Genomic DNA, 26597 nt, shown 5'->3' on the forward strand with positions numbered 1-26597 from the left:
ATTCCTTAAATTTTCGACTATATATTATCAACACTATAAATATTCATATCGAAATTTAGACTGTTTCTCGAACGTTTATACCCTAAACTGAAGGTGACGTTTTATCTCGAAACAAAATTCCAATTTTTTCCCCCGGCTTTTTACCAAATGAAGATCAGACAGCCAGAAGGCTGTCAAAGCCTTGTAAATGCGTATTTAATAAGATGCTTAGACCCGTGTGTAGGCGTTTTTAATTGTATTGAGATGCAAGTTATTAAAAGACCATAATAGCTACCCTCTGAGGCTTAAAAAAACCCCATAAAAACACAGAGTGATAGTTGGGTGGGGGGAGGGGGGCGAAATACAGCAGTAGTGTCCCTCAATCGATGCTTCAGTTCCGTTTCAGGACCTTTGTATTCCCCCTACAACCACTGTTCTTCAATTGGGCCACAATCCCTTGTCATTAGGTCATAGTTCTTTAACACACCGACAGTCTACCAAAAAAGTACCACCCCTCCTCATTCAGACTAAATCGGTGGAGGGGACAATTTTTTTCCCTCTGTCGGGGATGTAAACCTCTAAAGATTGGTAGATTGTCATCAGTTTTGCCTCCGAAGATAGCTTGTTAAAGATACTAAAATATTTCGTAAGTACCTTTTCTTGAGGCTCTGAGATAGGCTATATTGGAACAAAATAAGTATTCCATTTGAGCTACTTGAGGGAAACCTCTTTTGTGGGTGGTTTTAAAATGAGTTGTTGAAATTGGAACATGAGTGACCAATATTTGACCTTCTATCATCTTTGTAAAATTGTGATCAACACTATGACTCTTTAGTAAATTTGAATAGTGAGGAGGATATTTTTTTTTTGTTCAAGTATTTTCATTTATTCAGATAAATATCAGTTTTTGTTTCAATTCAAAGAAAGACTTGAACAGACAGACCATGAACAACAACACACTTAAAAATCAAATATAAAACTAATAAAATACACAAAAACAGAGCAATAAAATCACCAAAATTATGTATATATTTTATTCCATCTATTTGAGTTTTCATATACAGCTGTGATTCAAATACAAGAAACCTCAAATTAGTGATATTTTTTATGTGTAAATCATAAACTGCTGATAATGATGTCGTTCAAAAACAAAAATGACCAAACGACGACATTTATCAAAAACATAATTGTCAAAAAAATAAATAACGACGACAAAAGCAACAACACCATAGGGCAAGACATTACAGCAAGTGAATCTCTCCTGCTAGGACTAACATATGGAATTACACCCCCGTCCCTCCCCCCACCCTAAACCACCCAAAAATAATTTCACAAAATTAAAAGACATAAAAAAGAACACAATTATTACAACTTTAAAAAGTAACCTTGTGTGAAATCAGAAGGCACTCCACTCTTTTCTCCACAATTCGTTATAATATTTAGTATATATATCGTTTTGTTTTTTCTGTAATATTTCTATAACAATGCAATATTTGAGATTTGTTCCTTCATCTTTCTTTCAAATGACAGTACTCTCTTAGCTACGACAGCATCATCTTTTGATACGAAGCACTTTAATATACGCTTGTAGGTTGCTCTAATTAACAATCATAACAAACAAACAAGAAAAAAACAAACAGTACAAACTAATGAAAGTCACTTTTTGAGATGTTGTAATTTTTTGAGAGAAAATGTTGGATTGAATGGGTTGGGGTACAGGTATTGATGAGGGAAAAAAATCCATTTCTTAAATGTTGTGGGCAAAGCGGAAAAAAAATAAATGAAAAGCTACAAATTAGCAACACATACCTTTTTTTGTGTTGTTTTGGCCAAAAGGCCCAGAGAGATTTGTTTGAAGGACAGAAAATGTATGAAAATTGGACAGGACAGATAAAAAGATTAACCTTCCCTTATTCAAAGTATGTTTCATGGGCAACTGCTTGTGCAGCTCTTTCATGCAACATCCTAAACAAAGTACTGAAGGTTTTTAGACTTTGACCTTTCACCTACGCCAATTTCAATTGGGTTCCTGTACTTATAACAGATCTGCACACCCAATATGAAGCTAGACCAAACTGCAGCTTTTCGATATGTCAAGTTGACAAGCGTTGTCAGGTTAAAACATAAATAAACCAATTCCTTTTGCCTTAAGGAAGGAATTAGAACTCCTTTTTATGAAAGCCCCAATATCCTAACCGAAACATTCCTCACTACCCCCCCCCCACCCCAATCACCACTGCATGAGATGATATACAGTTAAGCATGTTTATCTGTTACTTCTTTCCAATGACAGAACAAAGTAGTAAAGGGTCCAACAAGAAAATCTCTCAAAACAATGTCTGCCTAAAATGTTAGCTATATTGGAATCAATCTTTGGAAAGTCTTACTTATGTTCTTGCAAACTTCTTGCGGATGACCATATCACTCACCCAGCGCATGATCACTGTTTTTTTTTTCTTTTTTTTTCTCTTCTTTCTTTAGAGAGCTTTATGTCTTACATAGATCACCAATCTTGTGAGTTGCATCTCTCTTCACCCGCCCTCTTCTCCATCCCTTCCCCCTTCCCCCTCCACTGCCGCTACAAGGTTCAACATTTCTATATCACATAATGCCCTTGGTAAAATGTTTATTAAAATTGTCATTCTAAACAATTAGAAACATCATCTCTCGTGTTTGTTTTGTTGTTGTAGAACTGGCAGGAAACACGTTGGTCAGTGATCTCTCAGGACAGGCTGGGGACAGGGAAAATTATGATGGTAATAATAGATAATGACTGCTGTATAAGCCATAATCAACTGTCATTTTGTCTGACAAACCCAATCACACCTTCTTTAAAGGTTACTTAGCTCCTTCCCATTCAGCACCCTTGCTACCCCCTCCCCCCTCCAACCCCTTTAACAACCCTCTGACCACATGCCCTCACCAGTAACATTCTTTAAATCCACTGAAACCTATAGTAGCCAGGTTCAAGCAACATGTCAGTTATTTTGCAATTTCCACCAGCACTTCTAATTTTTTTTTTTTTTGTCTACTGCAGTTAAATTTAATATCCATTGCAACTTACATGTTTGCAGACACTATGGAGTAATAACTTCTCATCCACAGAGCTGTGATTCCCGTTGTGGCGAGCCTCGTTACCCGACGGGTTAAGCCCAGGGTTAAATATGCGAACTAGACTAGCGATTGGATTCTTGACGGTATTTTACAGTACACATGTGTAGTAACATCAATGCAACAGACTAGCAATATATCATGTTAACGGCAAATTTCTTCGGGAGACCACATAACGTTGCAGAAGAACAAACAGGTTGCTTTGAAGTGAAAGAGCACAAGCCCAGTGCAATGATCCATGTAACAACTTTAAATCTTCTACCAAGGACTGGCTTTTCAAAATTCTCCACCATCCTCTTCCTTTCTCTACTTTTTTTGCTGTTTCTGAGATCAGTATTACACACTACCCTCCTATGTCCCCTACCCCCCTCCCTCTCCCTTACTCCCCTCCTCCAGAATCCAAACAATCTTCCTCTCTGGGTGAGAAATATACTACATGAAAGACAAACTTTACTGCCCTAAATCCGTGTATAGCATTAGACTTCAAACCTGATGTGAGCATTTAAAGAGAAAATACAAATATGCAACCGTTTCACTGTGCGTCTTAATTTTGCTTAAGCACCAAAATTTAGGCTCTGCAGCAAAATCAAGGAAGAAATCAATTTTCTCTCATGAACTAAAACAAACACAGGAAGACTTACATCTTAGAATTTGTTCGAAAGAAGAAAACAAGCAACCTAATCTTAATTTGATTTTTTTTTCTTCTAATTTGATCTTAATTCCCCCCTTTCCCCACCCCCTACAACCCTCCCGCATGCAGCCCATATTTCTTTCCCCTTTGATAAACATTATGCATATGATTATATAAAAGCTTAACCTTGGTAACCTGTATAATGTGATTTTTTTTTTTCCTTTTTTCTTCTCCTTGTCAATGTTTATTAAAATAATGCATCCACTTGGGAAAAAAGCTGCATCTGTAATATCTTCTGTGTTCTTTGTTAACCTTTGTAAATTTATAGGCCTATGTTGCCAACTATGAATCTTTTAGCTTGGCCTTAGTAATCAACAGATACCTCAGAGTGTAAAAGTAAAATCAACTACATTTTAGAAGCTTTCAACTATCAGTACATGATGGGGCACAGAGTTAATGTTTGTCACATTGAAACAAGTTAGTTATCTGCTGCCATCATTCCATCAGTGAGATATATTTTCAAATGTTACCATTTAAAAAGTCTCAACCACTGAATGTTATCGCAAACTGATCTCTTGAAATTAACAGAATACCTTCAGAAGCTGATCTTTTGATAAATATAAAAAAGTTTTGTTCCATTCTTAAAATGTCCATGCCCATAATTTCATGGTTCCTGGTCGCAAACTCAGATTAACTAAAAGTATCATTTTTTGTTGTTGAGACAATTACCTTTTTTATACACTTTCCTAGTAATAAATTCATTGCAAAACTGGGGCTTTCAACCGAAATCTTGGTATCTTTAAATTTCTGCACATCCCCCACACCCCCCCCCCCCCGGTCTCACCTACTACCATTGGCCTCCATTGGCCACCATCCAAATAAATGGTCATTCAGAAAAGTCCAAAAATGTTGAATACAATCCACAAATTTGAAAAAAATCCTAACTGACTGGGAAAGAAAAATTTCATCTTGAAAGATTTTTTAAGTTATTTTTTTCTTTCTTTCTTTTTTTCCATATTTTATTAGATTTATCATGTTTTTTTTTTTCATTTTTGGGACAATAAATGTAAACAATGGCAGTGGCTTTTCCGTTTTTGTCATGACCTTTCAATTTCTTAATGGATTAAAGGGTGAATGCCATCTATAATAACAAAAAATATTAAAACTATTGGTTACCTAAGACACTTATAAGGATGGGATATTACCCAAACTTCTAAGTAATACTTCTTCAGAATATTACAAACGAACTCGATACATCGCAAGAGAATGTGAACTCTAAATTTCATTTCCCTGAAAATCTGCAGACCCAAATGTTCCTGAACACAAATCTATGAACATATAAAGAAAATACACAAGTCACGTTGGATCGATACTCCATCTCAATATTGAATCTCTTTGCCCTAATCATAGAGTTGACTTAAACACGATAAATACCTAGACCAACCAAAACACTGGCCAAGTGACGTCTAGCGATGTCAGGTTGCCCTCGGACACTCAGAAGACTTCCCTAGTACCCTATTCTCCGTTCTTGGAATAAAACTCTTGCTGGACAACACAAAACAAATCAAAGCAGCTACTCTCAAGATTATCACAAGCCAATACTTCAAACACAAATGCTAGATGTACTTTCAATCAAAGACTCTCTAAAACAATGATTAGAGTTTTCCTCCAATGAATTTTTGACTGGCTTATGAATTCAGGACTCGTCTGAAACTGGACTTGCAAAGCGAAAAATAGCACTGGGGTACCCCTTTTCTTTCAACCAAAAAAAAAGGAGGGGAGTGAGTGACTCCCTAAAGTCTTCTGTAACACACAGACTCTATGACAAAACCAATCAGCAATACCTTAACACCATCATCTTTAATGATGTCACAAGAATACCCTTCTGCTGCAGGCGTATTCAGCTACGGTCAACGGATGATGCCTTCTTGGGGGTCCCCTCGGAGGGGGTCGCTTCAAGAATTGCTGCTGGGGGGCACTGGAGGCTTAATGAACTTCTCTGGAGCTCCGGAGCCAGACGGAATTCTAGTGCGCTGTAAGGGGAACACAAGGGGGGAGACAATGCATCAAGACAGAACAAAACAAATCATTGTTATGAAGTCGTCCCACAGGGAGACGACGCAAGATGACCAGTTACTGGTGACAGTGACTTCCATTTTGTTTTCAATATAAAATTTAATGATCTACTGGAAGTCTTTGTTTTAAGCTAAACAGCACAAAACATTGAAGTTTGCCTTCATGTCACATACACTGGTGCTAATAATACATCATAGTAGGAATGTGTTTTTTCAGACTCCTCCCCTCCCCCCCCCCCCATTTTAATGACTGTGTAGGGACAAATGTGGACCAGACCACTTTGAAGGTAGATGCATGTAGGATGGGACAAGAAATGGAGGGAAGGTTTTGTTAGAAGCGACAAATACACTGGACCCTGAGTCTGCAGACAGGAATACTTGACATGATTCTGAAAATGCAGATAAAGAAAATCATCTTCAGAAAAAAAATCTGTATGTGGCTTACAATGTGCATTCCTGGACCGACAGGTGGTGAAGTACCAAATGGACTGAGGGGTGGCGCATGGCCCTGTGATATCACCATGGGGGTGGGTCTGCTGGCAGGAGAAGGTGGCGAAAACACTGAATGTAAAGCTGCAAAACAAACAAACAAACATCAATTGATTAGTTTTTGTATTGAAGAGGAATTTATAAACTTACACAGCTATGACATCATCATCTATTTTTATGTACATCTTGCATTGTTTGGAGAGACAGGGAAAAAAAATTAGCAAACTCCATATCTACTGCAAAAAGACCTGCATAGGTAAATATGTAAAAACAAAGGTTCGAGTGCCTGATGTCTTTTTCGATCCTAGCAGGATCTTCTTCTGAGGCTGACCGAAACGACAACAAACTAAGGAAACATTAAGAGACACAGGCCCTCGGGATGGGATGGGATGGGATGGGAGCCTGCTTCAACTACTCCAGAGTCACATCGCCTCCTTTCTAAAACCCTGGATCCTCTACAAAGTGGAAGGTAAATGGAATCCCAAGAGACTAGTGGTTTTTCATTACACAATTATCTCCACTCACAAATTACCAGAGGAAATGTTCTCGCTTGGGAAGGACATATGGAAGGCAAATGATTTCCATTGTGTATGGAAATGCACTTTCCTTTAAGAGATATCTTTATGAAAGGAGGTGTCACTTTATCTGTAAGGATTGAATGGTCTGACCCCAGTTTATGAGACAAAGTTAACGTTTCCTTTAACACCAAAAGGTATGTATTCCTGCACTTTGGGGGGGGGGGGGGTGGAACCAGAAGGAATCCATGCCTCACCTGGTGAAATAGATCTATTTGGGCTTGGACTAGGGGAATACGGAATAGGGCTGGAGATTGTACGTGGACGGTGACCCATCATAGCCATCTCGTTAAACTGTCTCTCATCATCCATCTCCAGGCTGGATTCACTCTCAGAGAGGTGCCTGCTGAGGGCCTCTCTCCGCTCTTGTTCCAGTAACAGCTTCCGCTGCAGATGAAGATTCTCCTCCTTTAACTCCCGTTCCTCTTGAAGTAGCTGTGCCATCTTCTCATTTTCTGTTTAAAACGAGAGACAAAAAGGAAACCAATAACAAAAGCAAACGGAAAACAATTCCTTTTTCCTTTCAAACTGCAACATCCTTGCAACATACCTTCCCCCCCCCCCCCCCCTTCACCAAAAATAAATCTGTTCATCAGAAAATGAAACTTTATCCATGATAGAGAGACATCAAAAGCAGTCCCAATTTACATTTATGCTAAACTTGGAAGTTTACTCTACGAATCCTCCATTTTTGCTTTCTTTTGTCTTTTTTCCTTATGTCTTGAATTGAACAAATTAACACCTGCTCTGATTAGGAATTACCTTCTGGTTTGAATATCAAAGTTTTTTCTTTGCCAAAATTTGATCTCATATTCTTACAATTAAATTAAAGAAAAAATTGAAACTGAAGTGATTTTAAGTCGCAACCTTTTTCTTTGCACCAGATTTTTAGGCTATAATCAATATGTAAGAATGAAAAGTAAAATATGCAAAGAAGGAAGTTCAACAGGGATACCAAAATCTGATAAAACTTTGCTAAATATCCTTGGAAAATATATATGGCACAATAACCTGTGATGTCATACATTGAATAAATTGATTACTTTCTAGTTGAAATCCCTGTCTAGTATTGATCAAACTCACTTGACCATGCCTTACCAACATAAACTAACATCACCTCCACACAGTTTAATTTATTTTTCCAACGTTATAAACTCATTTCAAAAATTAAATATTAGAACAGAAAAGCAATAGTTCATTTATGACATCACAGATGATTGAAATGACTGAACTTCCAAAGAATAAATTCCCGCATTTTTTTTTTAATCTATAAACATGGAAGAAAGCCAGTCATAAGCTAGGAGTTGGATCTATGTGTTTCATTTCTCAAGCTCTGTATTCTTATCGATTCTGTTTGAATATATCAGACTTTGCTAAACCTGTGATGCTCCAAACATTTTCAGGCAATAGAATTTCACAAATTTAACCACTTGCTCAAACTTACATAAAGTTCAAAAATGTCCACAGGCTAAAATCAAGCTCTCATTTGGCATTTTCCTGAATTACATCACACATCAGTTACAACACAGGCTTTTGAGAGGAGACCGATAACATCTCCTGATGCATTGACTAACGACAACTATAAATCTGACTTACCATGTGTTTATGTTCTGTATGTTTACTGGCAGAAAATTTGCCAGTGCCTTATTTGTTTTATTCTGACAAACAGCAAAATCCACTGGCAGCTAGCCAGCAAAGAGCCTCAATTTTGAGGCCTGTAGCTTTACACATTAACATGATCATTTCTTGATATTAGATGCATTACTATTCCATATCAAGGCCATGTTCAAAAAAAGCTTTGTCAAATTGTACAGCAGTCGACTTTGAATCAAATCAATATAGTCAAGAAAGAAGAAGCCAAAAAATAGAAATGACACTTCAAAGGCAAGTTTCTGTCTGTTATTTTGGAATTTGTATCATTCGTTAATAATGTTTATGTTTACAACTCCTTACCCTTTCAAATTGTTTTTCTTTTTTTAAGCCAATTACAATTTTACAGTCGTGCAATTGAAGAAAATAAACCTGTAATGACACTTCATTTACATGCCATTGTCAATAGGCATTTCACATATACTTTACTACCGACTTTCTTTGTCTATGATAAATCAATTTCCTGAAACCTAGAAAAGGTCCCGCATGACAATTTTGACCTTGTTGTTTGAAAAGAAGACTTGATGACTCTAGCTACCGAACACTGATGTGAATTGATTTTAGCAATAAACATCATGATAATAATCACAAGCGACTTGCTTTAAGTAAGCGGTTTACTTGTTATTGCTCTTCTCACTCACAACGCTATTTGTCAATAAGACGTTTTAGCTTTCCATCGTTGATTTTTAAACTTTGGGCTCCCATCTCACTCCCCCCCTCCCTGGGTGAGGATTCTGACCTACAAGTGATTCCTGTTACCCCCTCACGGTTATTAATCATAATTATTCCTTCATCATGACCTCTATTATACTTAACCTCAAGGTTGTTAGTTCCTTCCCATTCATGAATCTCAGGATCAATTCTGGAAAGCAGAGAACCCCAGAAAGAAAGGAAATCCAACGACAAGGACTTACGTTCAAATTGTGTTGAGAAAAGCTGTCCCTTGAGTTTCCGGACTTCGTTCCTCAGCTGCTCGACATAACGAGTCATGTTTTCTGTCGTTTCACCATTTTTGATGTCCCTGGGTGACGAAGGTGCCGAAATAGGCTGATCTAGTTGCTCCTGTAGATCCCTATTTCACAGATAAAGATCAAATGAAAATAAATATGAGAAAGTTTCTTCTACAGACAATTTATGTGATGTTATTCTTGCCCCAAAAAATACTTATGACATTCTTATAACATTCACCCTTTTCTACTCCTTGGCAGGGAGTAAGATGATGCTACCATGTATGCAGTTTTAATAACTCCCAACTTATGTTACATTCCAAGGGTCTTTTATAGAGGGGGGGGGGGGGGGAGAATCAAAATTTGCAAACTGGCATTAGGCTTGCAGATACTAGTATGGTTCATGCTGTACTGACAAAGCTTATCACTGTTAGTCAATTGGGGTGCTTCGTCAAAATACAAAAGCCTACTGGTCTGCCCGGGCTGTTATGTTTCAAAAGATAACCAGAATGCAACATGGTATCGAAGGTTTCCTGAGGAATTGGCAGAACCGTTAAGACATCTGACATACTGCAAGTTGGCCTTCTTGAGTTACCGTACTGATGAGGTTTTCGCATTTCATCCTCAAATGATCTTTCATCCTCATCAAAAACAAAAGGTTTATTGTATTCAAGATGGGAAATCCACAAAGCAACCATGGGATCTCACCCAAGCTTCCCTTCCTAAGATATCATGTCAACAATTTTTTCACACTTGCTGACCTCAAATGACCTCTGACCTCTACCAAATCAACATAGACCTGTTATTCATTATGGAGCATCCGCATAGCAGGTATCTAATCCAACCAACTTTCCCTGCATGACATATTCCGCATATATGTGCCATCACGTCTTAATGTCAAAGGACACAACTGTCGTCAGAATCAAAGCAACGACCCATCTTTCTCTTCTGCTTGAATTTCATCGCATCCAAATTTGTTAAATTATTTCATGGCGTTTTTCTTCTCTGGAAAGTACATCATTTACTTTTATCATGTTTGTCAGGATTTTTTGTTATGAAAACAGGTGACGCTCTGTATATTTTCAGTACTTCTTACCTCTTCTCCGTTTCCAGCTTGTCCATCCTCTTCCACAACCTATTCACTAAACCTTCCTGCTCTTGCTCGAGGGCATTCTCTAAATCCACCTTTTCTCTCCTCAGCTGTAGAATAAACCAATCAGAGGAAAAACATAAATAGCATTAAAATCAGAATCTTTGGGACTGTTTTGGATAAATGTTTTATACATCTTGAACCCCCCCCCACCCCCACCAAAAAAAAGGTACCATAACATAGTACAAGTTAACTAGCTTAGCTAAAGTTGTGTCAAAAGTTACTTTTTTCTAATTCATTAAATGAAGAAATAAAAAGTTTTGAAAATTTCTCACCCTCAATTTGTATCCCTGAACAATGGTGATTTCGCTTAGAGTTAATACTAGTTTAATTGAAAGTGTTTAGTGAAATATTAAGAACCCATTGAATCATTACTTAATTTCTAATTTACTTTCACTTTACTTTGTTAAAAAAAATCTACAGGGTTTCTTCTGTAATATAGTCAATTGCAATCTTCTTTCGAGATAATACAATGTGGAATGCTGACAAAACACAAAGGCTGTTTAAAATTCAATGATAAAATCTCAGAATGATATCACCGGTCACCATGGTTACTTCTTTCTTTCACTGCTTGTATCGTCAGCAAACTATTCTTTTAAATCAATCCTGGTCACATCCACTCTTTTATTTTCGGTTGTTGACAAACTTAAAACGTTTCACTCTGTAAGTCAGTCAACAATAGAAAGCTGATCAGACAAAATCATTACATTTCTTTTTGTAGGACACACATTATCATCTTTTAACGCTGTTCACATAAACCATTAATATCTTGCTAATTAAGAGCAGCCACATGATTATTAACCACACAGATTACTTTACTAGTAAAGATTTCATGGGCACCCCGATGACTGTACGTATGTGTGGATATTATACGGCTTGATCGGAATGCTGTACAGTGAACTTTTTCAAAGTACAAACCGATGCCAAATGCGGTGCCCAGAAAAAAACAAGACGATATGCCATGCGCTGAAGCAGACAGCTTGTACAGTAGTTATACGGCATAGAAAGTAGGCGGGAAAAAAAACAACCTCTTGTTTGATATTCCAACAGATCAGAGCAAACAGCCTACTATACATACAAGTACATCTGACAAGATTGATCTGTTCACCCGCATGTAGAGTCCTCTGTCAACAATGGTAATCAAATGCAGTGCTGTTATGCATTAAACATAAGCTTCTTAATCATGGTACGACTTCCTCTCCCTGTATTTCAGACCGGATTACTTTGTATCGAGGTTTAAAAGCAGGCAGAGATTGCATATTCTCAACTACCGCTAAGTATTAGTTCTTGCAAAACCCAAGAGAGTCAACCCCCCCCCCCCAAAAAAAATCCTACTCTTTTTTTTTAACTGATCGTCAGTCTTTAAGTATAATTCCTCGCTTAAAGGAATACTGTAAGTCAAAAACACCTGCACATTTTGTTTTTTATTTTATATAACTGTACAAGACCAAAAGAGGGAATCCATACACAAACTTCATTTACCTAATGTACAACAGTATGTGTCAGACACAAACAAACAGCGATTCCAAACAAGTTTTTTTTTTTTAATTTGCCAGTTTTTTTTTTTTCCCCTTCATACACCCCCCCCCCCATCCTAATTGATAAATTTTAAAACTATGTGAATAATACTACATTAAATTTGGTAACAATTTGTCTTGCCAAATGCTAAAAAACTGCTTTAAGCTTTCCAAGTAGATCACGGAAAGTTGAGTGTAGTAACAGTGGTTACGTACAAGGACCACATTCCAATTTGTAGACTATACAGTAAAGTAGGTCATCATATTATGCATCTGGGTTATTCTCTGTTTGTTTGCCATGACTGTAAGTACAGTACCTAAAGTAGACTGGCATGTATTCGTCTCATTTTTTATGTACGTTATCATTTATCGACCTTTGACCTTTTCAATCCCTCAGACATGATTTCTTTGATATCTGACAAACTAAAACTGATAATATTTGTTGTCTTGATTTTTAGACTGATAGCGACTTCCTGTTGTTACACAAGAGTCGAGTCGAGAGAGAAAATGAAGGCAACCTACAGTACTGTGTTATACACATCAATCAACTTGAGGAACAACACATACTGAGACAAAGTAGCAGCTTATAAATTCATTTACCCAGAAACAAGAATTTATATGACTGTTTCACTCCCGCAACGATTAAAGCAGGCATTGGAGATTTCAACTCGGATTAAAAAGACGCCATTATTTCTCAGTACTACACTACATCAACACCTTCGCAAAGAGATTTCTTTCATTACCCTTTAAGAAAGGCATGACTGGCTTGTCTAGTTATAAAGCAATGACATTTAAATCACAGCAGTCGCAGATGTAAGAGATATGCAAATGAGCTGCAGTGAAGGAGTACGATTGAGGCCAAGTATGCATGCTACTGGACTGATACGTATATTTATAAAGGTAGCACGCTTTATAAATTATATCCTGAGTAGTAGTACTAGTAGTATCAGCAGCAGCATCTTAGCAGAAAGCTTCTCCCTCTCTCAGTGTCCATGATAGAATTAAAAGATTTTAAAGCAGCTGGTTGTCTTGGCAACATACTGTATTAAATAATAGGCTAACAGCCACTCTTCTCCTCAAGTGAAACAGACAGTTCAACACAAATATCGATAAATATTAAATTCGTTTGTTTTGTTTGTTAATGTGATTTGCTTGTTTGCTCATTTTCTTGTCTGTTATTTTAATGTCACAACAGATTTTGGAAGCCTCAAGGATGGTCATCACATGGGATTATGCTATATAACTGAAGCATTGTACGTTTTTTTATTACAAGCAAATTTTTTGGGTAAAATGCTTGGTTTTCTTGGCTGACTACAGGGATGCATACTTTTGAGAAGTTGTGTGTGCCAGGGATGCATGGGTTTAGAAACCTGATACTAATAATGCATACTGAACTTTTAAGCTGAGAGTTGAACTTTTTGACTTTAATAGAAAAGTTAGAGACAAAATTTTCTGGAAAGATTAAATCTCTGTAGCTTGCACTCGTTTGTACTATTATGCTTCGTCACATTCGGGTGTAAATTTATGGGCGACGGGAGATTGGCTGCTTGAGCGTTGCAATCACAAATCGACTGGTTGGAGAGTAGTCTGATGTACACAAGAAGATCCCATTACAGTGCAACGAAAAGTCAAGTGGATTCTCAGGGCTGGAGAATTCTCGGCAGAAGAGAGTACAGGTTGACTTCTCGAATGGAACTGTAGATTCGGGTAGGAGGATCAAGTGGGTGAAGATGCAGGAATAGAGGGCGCACTTCTTAATTGTAACCGACTTCAGCGGGTCGACAGATGAGAATGTGCATATAAACAGATAGTCCTACAACCTTACAGAATTGTACTCCTCGTCTTCAAATGTCAAATGTCGGCGATTAATACTTACTATAGTATCAGTACTACTACAAATAACATACTGTACCTCTTCCAGTTTCCTCTGCTTGCTGACTGTCTCGTTCTCCAGCCGCTCAATCTTTCTCATCAGTTTGTTGACCTGGTACTCCTGTTCTTGTTCCAAGGTTCGCTCCAGCTGCATCTTCTCTTGTCTGAGCTGTGTTTCAGAAAGAGCAAAATTTTTGTTATAAACAATGACAAGCAACAGTTAACGAGGTTGGAGATGAAGTCTTAAGTCGTAACGGAAATGTATCTGGTTTGGATTCCGGGCCAAGATCGCGAATGGATGAACAAACAAGTCCCTGGGCAGACATTTTTTCAGTTGGCTTAGGATCAACTCTCTATCAAAGATTTTTGTCACAACTCAGATTAGTAAGATCTTCTGAAACTTGTCAAAAATTATCAAAGAAATTTTGTTCGAAAATCAACATTCTAAAACGGTTTCAGCTGCTGTTAGAGTAACTCAAGTTAGTGAATGAAATATAATCTTGACAAATAATTCTGTAATAAAATGAAGATTATTCTCATATACGACAAATACAATTCAAAGGAACTTTTCTCGTAGTCTTTAAATCAGTTCAACAAAATTAGAGCAGCTAAAGGTAGCCAGACATTTCTTGACTTTATCATCATCCCACTACATCTTTACTTTTGATCCCATTCTGTAGGCATTCATCTTTTCTTAACTGTGGACAAGGACTGATTCAATTTTAATATGTTCTTTGCTAACACTTCAAATCTCTCTCTCATAATTTCAAGATACATGTTCAAGGAAAATGTTCGCTTTCCGAGTCTCATTGGCATATATACAGTTACAGTGCAGTATGTATTTCAGTGCATTACTGTAATTCCTGATAAATCTTGCTTGAAAATGCCATTAATATATTATTACAAGTCTGTGATCACTTAGTATCTTTTACCAACTTCAAGAAACTCGTAAAGGATTGTCAGTTCAGGTACTGTTGAATACATTTTGAGCAAATATTTTTTGCAGGTTGTGATAAAGGAAGAGAAATTTTCCCTTCAAGTTCATTTGATCTATTTCTGCTTTTTCTCTAAGTTGCAAAAAAAATCCAGTCAGGGTCAGATTTTATCTCGCAAACTGTATCATATCCAGCTAAATCCGTTTCCCATTGGATCTTGTGCATTCCTCATGTAAGAATTTTTCGTCCAAACAAGCAGCACCGGTATAGATCGAATGCTTAGTTGTACAGTATGTCTTTTTTTTAATTTCTTTTTTATGTTTGTGTGTGTTTTTTCCAGCCAAACCGCAAAAGTAGGTCTGTGTTAACGACATCAAAGTTATCCATGAGCATCTTCTTGATCTCAAGAGTAATCAAAAGCGAGAGAGAAAGAGACGGAGAGAGAGAGTTCAAGATGAGATGTTACAGTACACAGCTGTTATTTACCACTCCCCTGCCAATGACTATTAAAGGGGAGCAAATCCAACACTGCACCACCAATTGGTTTATGTAATAGAGATCTACAGTACAGTGTAGGTACATGTGATGAATAACTCCCTCAAAAAGCTATAGATATAAGCAACCATTTCCCATTTAGGAGTTCTTTAAAAATGCAAATAAAAATATCAGTTTAAATTTTCCTTTGGTCACAAACAAGGTTAAAAGGTAAACGCAAATTTAACTGATGTTCTGTTCCTTAATTACAATGTTTAATTCCTATATAAAAGAGATTGGTTTTGTGAATCATGAATCCTGTGTGCAAGGAAAATTGAAACTCCTAAATGGGAAATGGTTGCTTAAACCATTGGAGTTTGTTACATGAACTACTGTAGCACTGCCACTGTTTTCACTGTAAACACTGTTTACATTCAACTTGAAAAAGTTCTTTATGTGAAGAGACAAACTGAGTGTAAGTTAAATGAACAGATTTCAGCTCCAAGTGACAATATGGTTTCCAGAATTGACAAACTGGCAGCCTCCTCCCCCTCCCCTCCCCAACCCCCCAACACAATTTTGAAATCACAATAATATATCCCAAAATGTAGCAATATCTTTCTTTCAAAATGAATTGAGCGACTTGTTTAGCAATAAGATGAAAGATCTGTATAACATACAGTAAGGACGGTCTTATTTGCTTCTCCTTTAAGAGAGATCCCAGACATAAAGTATGTACTTGTCAAGTCAGTTAATGAACATATGTGCTACCAATGTTTAATAAGTAAATACTCTAACCCAAGGACATCTCTGTCATTGTCTGATGATGACTTTTGTAATTTTGTATCAGTGCCTGGAAATTTTTTACAGTACTAGTACATTGCATGAATACTTCAAAAGGAATGAATACATTCCAAGGACATTACAGTATGTGTCAGTATTATACTGTACAAGTATACTTGCCCTGTTGTGATGTTAGGAGCAATGCATGCTGTCTACAAAATATCATTCAAGACATGCTATGCTATTAATACAATAAATCAAGCAAAGCTTTGCATACTATTTTGGTACTGTGGGCTTTTTCATTCTCACAGTTATTATTTCACAAACTACAGTCTTACTTAGTCTAGCAATACTGTAAATCATCGAAAACTGAATAATAATTTTCGTACTATTGTACTAGTTACAGTACATTCACAATACTCAGTTTTCAATACCGTGTTGTAAATTGAAAAGGCAATTTTCAATTCAAAATTGTTCAAGAATGGTAAATACATACACTGTTTTAGAGATTCAATCACAAACAAACCTGTTTTTCTCTTTACTGTCGGTTATTCTTTCGCAAGCATTACTTTTTTTACATGTTTTTTTACATATTTTTGGTGTCAGTTCTGTATTAAAAGTGTGTTTCAGTATCCATGTTTTAGAACACAGTCATTTCATCACCAAAAGAGAAACTAGAAATGAAAGTTAGACCATTACATGCAAGTCATTAGGATAAACTTAGACACACCTAGAACTGAATTCTAAGTTTACCATCTCTGGACCACTTGCCATGGAAAGGACAACAAGAAATATTAAACCATAAAAAATCATGTGAAAGGATGTTTACTAATTCTCAAAAAAATACTATTTGAGTCATTCAAATTCTTCCCTCCTGTATTTGTTTATTTCCTTCTTTTTGCTTTCCCAAAAGGGAAAACTATGGAGTCACTCTTACCGACCTTGCAAAATGTGAAGGGAGGCTGCAGATTGCAAAGTCGCCAATGACTACAACGCGGATTACAAAGTACAGTAGGTAATTACTGTTTCGGTTAGATTCGTCCCACACGGCAGGATACAGAAATGTTGTACTCAAAGCCGAAGCCAAAGTGAATTAATCAGGTCACACATCCAGAGTCTATGCATGCTAAGTTCTTCATACTGCCCCGTCATTACCATTTGGGGCAACATTTCATACTGTAGCTCTGATGCTTCTCTTTGTGTACATATGTGTGTGTGTGAGTCTGTATGTGTTTGCATGTGTTTTTGTTTTCTTTAGGTTTTGGCCAGTTGGATAAATTATGTGTCACACATTGGGTCTCGTCAACTTTATCTTCTGCTTTAAGTAGTGCCATGATGTCCTTCGATCACGTCCAGTTGTCACTATAGCTACCACAATTCAGACCACTGAGCTCAAAGCCTGCAAGCATGACAATATGAGCTTGAATAATCAATCCGTCTCCTCGGTGGGACCTTTCAAGTATAATAATCATTTGCATAAGCTGGGTGGTGCATGATTAAACACTTTGCACGTATATTTACACAACATTTAAGGTGTAAGCAGCCACCAACTTTCAGTCACATGGACAAGCACATGGAACTTTAGTACAGAAACAGTGCACACAGACTGTGTTGATCCTTCCCAAGGTGCAGCTTAGTTTACAATCCTCAATCAAAATTGCCACCGAGTACTTCTGCAGTATTACTGGATCAGGGTATTACAGGACACAACCTATTGTCTAATACAGACTGAAATAAGTAAATTTTTATTTTATTCCTCAGAATGGCCTATGTACAGTTAATATATTGACAAAATAAACTGAGTCACAGAGTTCCTCACACCTACTGACAATATTTGCACTGATTCCAAAGCATCTACCCATTTTTGTTGGGGTGAAATGCTGCAAAAATGTTATTGTCTAAAATTTGTCACTATATTTAAAAAAAAAAAACCTGCTGGGACCTTAAATTGTTTTGGAAGAAGGATAACTTTCTTCAAAGCCAATGTAAAATGCTGCTTTCATTTACTGTAGTTCAATCCAAACTTTTATTACGATGGGACCAGTGAATTACAAACTTTGTGAACTTACGGAAATATCATGCTGTACTACAGTGCTTACCTGTACCAACTTTCTCGAGAGATCGTTGGTCAGAAACTCTTCTTCCTGCTCGTAGTTGACCGCTAATTTTTCTTTTTCTTTCTTTAGGGCCTGGATCTTCTTCATCAAAGTGTTACTAATGAATTCTTCTTCTTGCTCTGCTTGGGCTTGCTAAAAATAAAACAATATGAAAAGACAAACATTTATAGATTCAAGTGGAACTAGATCACAATTCTACAAAACAAATGGAAGAATGGAACAGGTCTTCTATTTGACTTTGTTTATTCACTGTGAAATATTTTCACACCCTACTGGCACAGACCACTTTCTCTAAAAGAAATAAAAAATGAAACAAGTAGTTAGAAGGATACCAAAGAGAATAAGACCAGTTATGGTACCATCTGAGACCCTTACTGAGACCCTTGATGCTCAGAGTGTGACAATAAGGTTCAGACCAATTGCACAGTGAATGACGCATGTTGAGCCCCTTCACAAATAGAATTTTGTAGTTTTCGAAAAAGTGCTCGCCAGAACAAAAATAAGGCAATGGAGAACGACTCTAGTGGGTATTATTAGTAAGTTTATCTTATAAAAACTATTGTTCATATTTTGACCACTGGTGACATCAGATAATATTTGATCTTGCTCAAGAAAAAAAAGCAGCCAAGAACATTCTAACTGGAATCTACAAAGAGTACCAAGTTTGAAGTTCATGCAAGCTACAGTATGCTTTGTGAGTTACCATGTTTACAGTCAGGGCGTTATATATGCACAGACATACTGTATACACACACATACATACGTGACATCATCATCACCATGTCTATTCCCTTTAAAAGAGTGAGAAGACAATGTTTTTTGTTGTTGTTGCTACTCTTCATGGTGCCAAACTTATGAATGCTGTAGCTGACTTGTTCAGAAAAGATTCAGGGTATGGAAAAGGGGTGGGGTTGGGGGCGGGCAGGCGGGGGGGGGGGTGGGGCAGGCAAACTTGGAAATTTGCCAGAAGTAAGATTTGATTGACCATTTGAATCTCAAAACCTATGCCAGCCTATCTCTAGAGGCATACTGTACCTTCTCTTGCAATAAAACTGGCAGTCCCAACATTGGCGCATTCAAACAATAACATTCACTAACATTGGTTGTACCTGCCATTTATTGGTGAGCAATTGCATGATCAACCACAGGTGTTCTCACACACATGCTGGTAACACAAGCTGTAAGCTTACACTGCCCTGAGCATAAGTTGGAATTCTGAATTCCAACTATAGTGTCATGCAACCATTACTCAGGGAACACTGGTACTGTGCACAACTGACAAAACATTCCAGATGAGTAAGATTAAAAGAATTTGGGCCTGTTAATGAGATCAATACAAGCAGTAAACATTAAGCATAATAATATGATGACATTAAAAGAAAACAAGCGAAAAGAGTAATATGAACTGTACACATGTTATTGTTGCTTGCTGAACAGAGGTAATTTATGTAATAATCTTCATGTCCCAATTTCTTTGTTTTTGAATTCTCTTGAAAGCAGACAGGTAGGGTTTTTTTGTTGAATACTAGCCAAGCAATTTAAAGAAATTATTTAACTATTCTAGCCCCAGAGTCACACCCAATTTAATAATATCTATTTGTAAACAGGCTTGAAGGGTTTAGATAAAAATTATGGTGATTACCAAAAGCTGTAAATACACCATGATGTAATGCTGACAAAGATGGAGTGACAAAGAAGAATTTGTACTGGCAGCTAAACCAAGAGAAAGGACATTTGGTTTAAGTAACTTACTTAAAATCACATCCTTCTTACGTTCCCAAGTACAAGTGCCTTTAGGAGTGACATGAATATAAACTAATGTATGGAATTATCTGCAATTGGGTGAAAATGGGGAGGGGGAGTAGGAACTGTGAACAAATGAAGAACTTCACAACTTCTCTGGTACGTGTGTGTTTGAGAGGAATCTCTAGAAAGGATTGTTTGCCTTTAAAAATCTGATGGATTAGCCTATGTTTGCCAACCCATGCAAATATTACTCATATACTGTACAGTTCTACGCAGTAGGGAGTTTACAGTTTCATTATTTACTGCTATTGTCAGAGCCAGTCAATTGTGGCTCATGGTCAGTGCAATCAGACCGTGCTTCCTGTTATCTTTCCTTTCCAAATAGGAATCCGTTCATTGACAAGTCTTGGGAAAATGAGCGTGAACTTCCTGACATAGATTAATGACAGGATGTTCAGTAGTTCTTCCAATGCTTATCAATTTGGAAAGCAGAATTAAATTATAGTTTACTGTTTAGCATTATCCTCGTAAACAGCTTTTATGGGTGGGCGGGTGGGTGGGTGGGTGGGCAGGCCAGCGGGTTGGTTGGTTTTGTTAGGCATGTTGTGGGAAAACAGCATATTAGTAACAGGCAATTAGCCTTTTCAGTAAATATCTACAACATCTGTCTTAATTGTTAAATGGAAGAAGCATGCTACACCCAAGGCCGAATAAAATGCAGCTGCTACAGCGTAGAAGTGCATTTCAAGTCTGCAATTTGTTAAGTGTTGATGTCTTTTTTTTGGGGGGGGGGGTAAGGTGGGGGATGGGAGGTGGTTAGAGGACCGAGGGTTATCACACTGTGATGTAATGGACTGTTAAGCACTGCATCAGTATGTATATATGGTATTTTACTTTTTAAGACAAGTTATGATGATAAACGTTCGGGAGAAAGTGGGTTAGAGGAAATTGAGATTAAGAGATAGAGCACATTGTAACAATCAAATATTCTATTTTACAGGTATCTATAGTAGGTCCATTTAGGTTGTCAAATTGTCTGTAAATAGTAAATACAAATAATGTACCATGAGTTAACATGAAGAAGCAAAAGATTATGAATGTCAATATCTCTTACATTTGTCAAAAAAGAACCCCCCCCCCTCCCAAAAAAAGGAACCAAAAAGTTCAGTCTATTTCCAGAATTTTCTAACAAATAAAAGCCTTTGCTGTAATATGAAAGGTCACTTACTTACTGTAGTTTATTCACAATTTAACAAATCGCTAACTGTAACATGTCATTGACTGTACAAGTTGAAAGCACTTTGTATGGAAAAGAAGAATAAAGATAAGCACATGTATTCAAACCTGCCTAGGTCTATTTTTAACTGTGCAATAAATCAAACCCCCGATGTAACCAATCGTTTTCATATTATTGTAATTCAAGTACTCTCTTTCCGCTGCAAGGGAAAAGTGATGTATTATTGTCCTAGCTCTACCTTAAAGTAAACCTTGTTTTTAGTTTATGTTCCAAAATTTCCCCTGATGCTATCTCTTTCAATGAAAACATGAAACCCTAAATCGTATCAGAAATATTGCTACTGTATCTTGAGTGTCTTCTGCTAATTATACACGAACAGTAAAGTAGATTATCCAACTGTCATTTGTACAACTGGTATATAGATATGTACAGTAAATTACACTTCACAGGTCCATGTATGCTTCCAACTTCTTCACAGGCTTCTATTTTATCCATGCGGTAAATTTAACGCCAACGTAACCAATCATATTCATGTCATGGTTATTTAAGTGCTTTTCTTCCTCTCGCAAATTATATGAAATTCATAAAAAGTCTATTGTGATAGTACAGCAGGGAATAATTTAATGTTCAAATTTTGTGTAGCAGTTTTGAACTTTCTGTAATAAACCACTACATGGTTCCTATATATGTGCAAAAAAACTGCTTGTATGTATCGTCTTTGGACTTGCATAGCAATTTGCATAGGGATTTGCTAAATTTTGCAATGGGATTCCCAATAAAGTATTCCAATCCCTTCAAGTAAGGTAAATGAATCTTCATCAATAATCTTAAAGCACTTTTCTGAGAACTTTGCATACAGTAATATTGTTAAATTTCCTGATGCCTTTACTAGAAATTATATTAAATTATAAATTCTGCAAGACAGGTTGCACTTCCGTTGCAGTCCTCCTATCAAACAGTACTACATTTAAAACAACTATCTAGAGTAGAGATATGAAGCATGCTGTACATAATGATCCCATTCCCGTAAGAATCCATATTCTGCCTGCTTCTATCTGTGACGTAAATTTACACCCACAGAGACCAATCATGTTCATGTGATTGTAATTCAAGTACTTTTTTCCTCTTGTGAAAGGAAAAGTATGTACACGGAAATGGTATAGTCATGAATCAATGTCACCTACTATACCTCACTGCCGATTTTTACTTTTTGGTGTCCCGGAAAGGAAAACTATGGAGTCACTCTTACCGACCTTGCAAAATTGTGTGGGGGACCATGGATTGCAAAGTCGGCAATGACTAAAACGCGGATCGCAAAGTTGGGCATTACTTACTTAATTAATCAGGGAACACATCCGGAGTCTATGCACGTTAAGTTCTGAAATACCGCCCTCATGTCCTTTCGGGGGATACAGGGGGGGGTATGTATCAGGCTCAACACATGTCCATCAAACCTCAACAAGATCACAATTAGTACTTTGTTGCCAAAAGTGTGTGCTTTTAGATAAAACCCCACTTCCTAAGGGTTCCAACTACCATAGATCCACTCTAACTCCCCCCCCCTCATTCCTCCCTTCCACCCCCACAAAGACTTTCTGGAGACAAAAGGCAGGAGGTTCTGCTTTTCAATAAAGCATGACATACAGTATAGGATATCCTACAGAGGATGTATTTAATAATCAAGGCATCCTTTGTTGATTATTTCTTTCATTGTGTTCACCTACCGGTGTCAGTTTTGAAATGTCAAGTCCTGTGACTTTTGAATAAGGATCTGAGCTGAAAAATTTGAGGAGCAAAATTAACTGCATTTCTTTTGAGAGAACACAGGAACTTGTACCTTTTCACTTAATACGTTCAATTACAGTACATGTGTTTATCATTTAGTGACTGTGTACGCTGTGTAAGTGTACAGGATATATGCTACAAAAGGAACTAAATGACTATATTATAAACTGCACTTGACCAACATCATGAAGAAGTTAGCATATGGTTTGAAGATTAAATTCAGACTCAGATTTTTGCGGAAAATCTTCTTTGGTATACTGCAGAAAAGTGGGCTCAGTTGTTAGAACTGTATGATACAGTGCCGTACATACTGCATGCCAACAATCCACAGAGAAGCAGTGTGCGGCCAAGATTTATGAAATGCCTCCTATTGTATAATTCACCTATATATATGTATAAGATAGTTACTTACTAACATACACATTATACTCTGCTGATCTATTTACTGTAATATAGGTTAAGATTAAATGCCTTTTCCACATTTTGTATTTTTGACCATACAATAGTATGCATAATTGCATATTCCAGTAACTTGAAAGCAACTCTGCAATGGAACTTTGTGTCTCTCACAAAGAACACTGTTTACATTTACCCATACTGTCAAAAACTGACCTTTTAAATAACAATGGTCGAGTACACATTGAAAGTACAGCATAGCACAGTGCACAGTTTTCAATTTTGACATACAGGTGACAATAACTAATGTCCAGCAGACCAACATGCCCACAACAATAAACTGTATCAGAAGTGAGAGGCAGAACCAGGCGAAAAAATGGGTGAAAACTATTTCAAGTGACAGAGAACTGCTTTCACTGGAAATCCCTTTATCTGGTCATTCAAATTCTAGTGTAAAAAAGTTTTTCTTAAATTCTCCACACCTTGTCAAGATAAAACATTATTGTTATCTCTGTATCCCTCTGAAGTAGACTGTTTTCAAATCACCTTTTTCACTACTGTAATATTTACTGTATGTACTTCAACACACTGTACATGACATTTACAAACTGAATACAAGTTCATTGGGCTATATTACCTAAAGCAATAATACAATATATATAGACAACCATATGAGGTGAAGTTAATATCTTTGCTGAGTACTCTACGATTGTGCCAAAGTATCAGAAGGAAACATTTACATATTTTTCTTTTAGAACCTTTCAATTTTCTTGTAATTACTAATACTATTGGACTAACCAACACAGCAAATATCTATCAGTGCAGAGCTAGCCTACATATATGTCAAACACTCTGCGTGAAGTAAGGGAACACACAAAGTTACTGTATTTAATTTCTACCATACATGAAATCTGGGCACAATTCTGGAAGCTGGGGACACTTAATCTGGGGACAGTTGGTGAAATTTGATGCAGTCCCCAGAAACCGGGACATTTGGTCGTGAACCTTAAGTTCACTGAGCTTCCATCCGATTCATATTTTTCATAGTGACTGTGGTGGCACAATTTCAGTGGTGAGACTTTTAGAACATAGTTTAATGACTGTGACTGTGCCTCTGTAGGCAAAGTAAGGTTTCAGATCACCAGTGTATCCTTAAAGATCTGCTTTATTGGCTCCAATTATAGCAAGCTGTAGCTAGAAAAGTTTTGTGATTACATAATCATTCATATATAGACCTCAGGCGCAACAATTAGCCTGCATAGCTTATTAACACATACATTAGGCTCTTTGTGTAAACACTGTGTGGAATATTTTCATGTCTAGGCCTACAGTGTAATTAATACAGCATTCACACAAAGACCCTCATACAAGAAAAATATGTTGCAGGCGTTGCAGACTAATTGGTAAAAATGGGTCATTTTAGGACCAAGGCAGGTCGATTATGTAATCTCAAGAAACTTTTCCATGAAAGCATGTCTACACAGCAGACCTTTAATAAGTTTAAATTGTACTGTCCCTAACCTGTAACGTAGACTAGTATTAGTAAGTTACGGCTACCTTAGTCACAGACTGGAATAAGCATAGGCCAGGTTAACATACAGTTTAGAATGAGTACTCAATACTAAGTACTATTCGTAATAGTCGTTGGTCCTACAAATACGAAATCAAGGTTTAACTGAGGCCTAACTGTCACTGCCCGGGATTACGCTAGGCCTAGCCTATGTGTTCCACTGGTGATGTGTCTGAAATAAATTCGTTACAATGAAAAGCACTTACAATGTTTACACTCGCTTTGCGGAGCTCTTTGTTTTCATTTTGCAAAGACTTGCACCTCATCTTGTAGGTTTCTAATTCAATCTTTAAAACCCTGTTCTCTTGTTCGAGAGAAGCCAGTCTTGTTTCCAGTTCTTCTCTTTTAGAAACGGGCGGAAGCTTCGTCGAGTCCGTATCACTCTCGATTTCGCTGGCACTAGCACTGTCAGCAGTGCCGTCCGCCATGATTGTCTGTTAAGTTTAAGTATCAGCAAATTAAGTCTTGCAGGATTTCGATTGTAGTCAGAATAATTTATGTACAGTCAATACCACTAGCAGTACCCCATCTGTACTTTCCTTTTGGCCTACAACTGTACTAGTAGTAATATAAGGCTACACTTCTAGCCTAGCCTATATGCATATTCAATGTTCACTGGGTTTGTAATGTTAGGCGCTAGAGCACTGCACTAAATAAGAAACAGTTGGTAAGGCGAACAAAAATCGTCATCGAACTCTGCTCATGCGCACAAGCAATAGCTATAATGTGAAAAAGTACGGAACGTCGAGATTTACGGTCAAGAAATGCTGAATTTGTCCTGAAAATTTGGCTGAAAATGTAAAAAAAAATGGCATCTGGTGAGGGGCCTGGGTGAGCGGACAGGGTGAATAGACATGGTGAGTTGACGAGAGTGAGGTGACAATGGTGAGGGGGAAACTGGCACCGGAATGAACAATGCAGAATGATGATTGGGTAGATATAACTGACAGCGGGACGAAGCAAGAGGGTATATAAAAAGGATGAATTAGTAGAGATAATTAGTTCTAGGGAAAGGGAAACAAACCGATATTGTGGTATTAATTGGTTCATTATACCGGAATGTTTCAAACCTGCACATTTGAAATATAATTCTTATCAACACAGTTGACTGGCTGACTGTATATGTTATAATCATTCAGTTAATTGCGGCCTCAATTGGAAAATTGCGAGCTGACAAACTTTCGGAAAGTCTGACGAAAACAATATTTGGCTGAGACAAGATTAACCTGTGGCGTCGCCAGACATTTCAGTCTTGGGGGCACAGGCCGGGGGGGGGGCGGGCACAGCACTTTTGAAATTTGATTCATTTAATTTTCTTTTAGTACTTATAGGGTCCTTAGATGCAATCTGGTGCTATATTTTGCAACTTCACGTCAGTGGCGTAGACAGAGGCCCCCCCCCCCGAAATTTGTTGCTTTGTGCTACAGTCTTGCCCCCCCCCCAATGAAATCCAGTGATGTATTCAAAATACTTCTTTTTTACATTTTTGGAGTTCTAATCACAAGTACTCATACCTCAGGGCTCATGTTCATACTTCTTATAAGGTCAGAACTTGGTA

At 37.3% G+C, this 26597-nt stretch overlaps 1 protein-coding gene across 1 annotated transcript; it reads right to left on the reverse strand.

Annotated features, from left to right (window-relative positions):
* Nucleotides 1-985: 985 nt before the first annotated feature.
* Nucleotides 986-25674, reverse strand: LOC139968735 (coiled-coil domain-containing protein 6-like). Its single transcript, XM_071973065.1, has 8 exons — nucleotides 25246-25674; nucleotides 18288-18437; nucleotides 14037-14165; nucleotides 10554-10657; nucleotides 9425-9582; nucleotides 7058-7315; nucleotides 6242-6369; nucleotides 986-5754 (listed from the first exon to the last, which is right to left on the reverse strand). The coding sequence occupies exons 1-8, from the start codon at nucleotides 25465-25467 to the stop codon at nucleotides 5677-5679; spliced, it is 1227 nt and encodes a 408-aa protein (XP_071829166.1). The 5' UTR covers nucleotides 25468-25674; the 3' UTR covers nucleotides 986-5676.
* Between the last annotated feature and the right edge of the window lie 923 nt (nucleotides 25675-26597).

The sequence above is a fragment of the Apostichopus japonicus genome, chromosome 6 (genome assembly GCF_037975245.1).
Source record: "Apostichopus japonicus isolate 1M-3 chromosome 6, ASM3797524v1, whole genome shotgun sequence".
NCBI classification, from domain to species: Eukaryota; Metazoa; Echinodermata; class Holothuroidea; order Aspidochirotida; family Stichopodidae; genus Apostichopus; species Apostichopus japonicus.

Excerpts from the sequence above, each read along its gene's own strand:
- LOC139968735 (XM_071973065.1), bottom strand. The coding sequence starts at position 25,467 with ATGGCGGACGGCACTGCTGACAGTGCTAGTGCCAGCGAAATCGAGAGT. Across the intron at positions 9,583-10,553 it reads AAGCTGGAAACGGAGAAGAG|GGATCTACAGGAGCAACTAG; the intron begins GTAAGAAGTACT and ends TCTGTGAAATAG. Across the intron at positions 7,316-9,424 it reads TTTCTCAACACAATTTGAAC|AAAATGAGAAGATGGCACAG; the intron begins GTAAGTCCTTGT and ends CGTTTTAAACAG.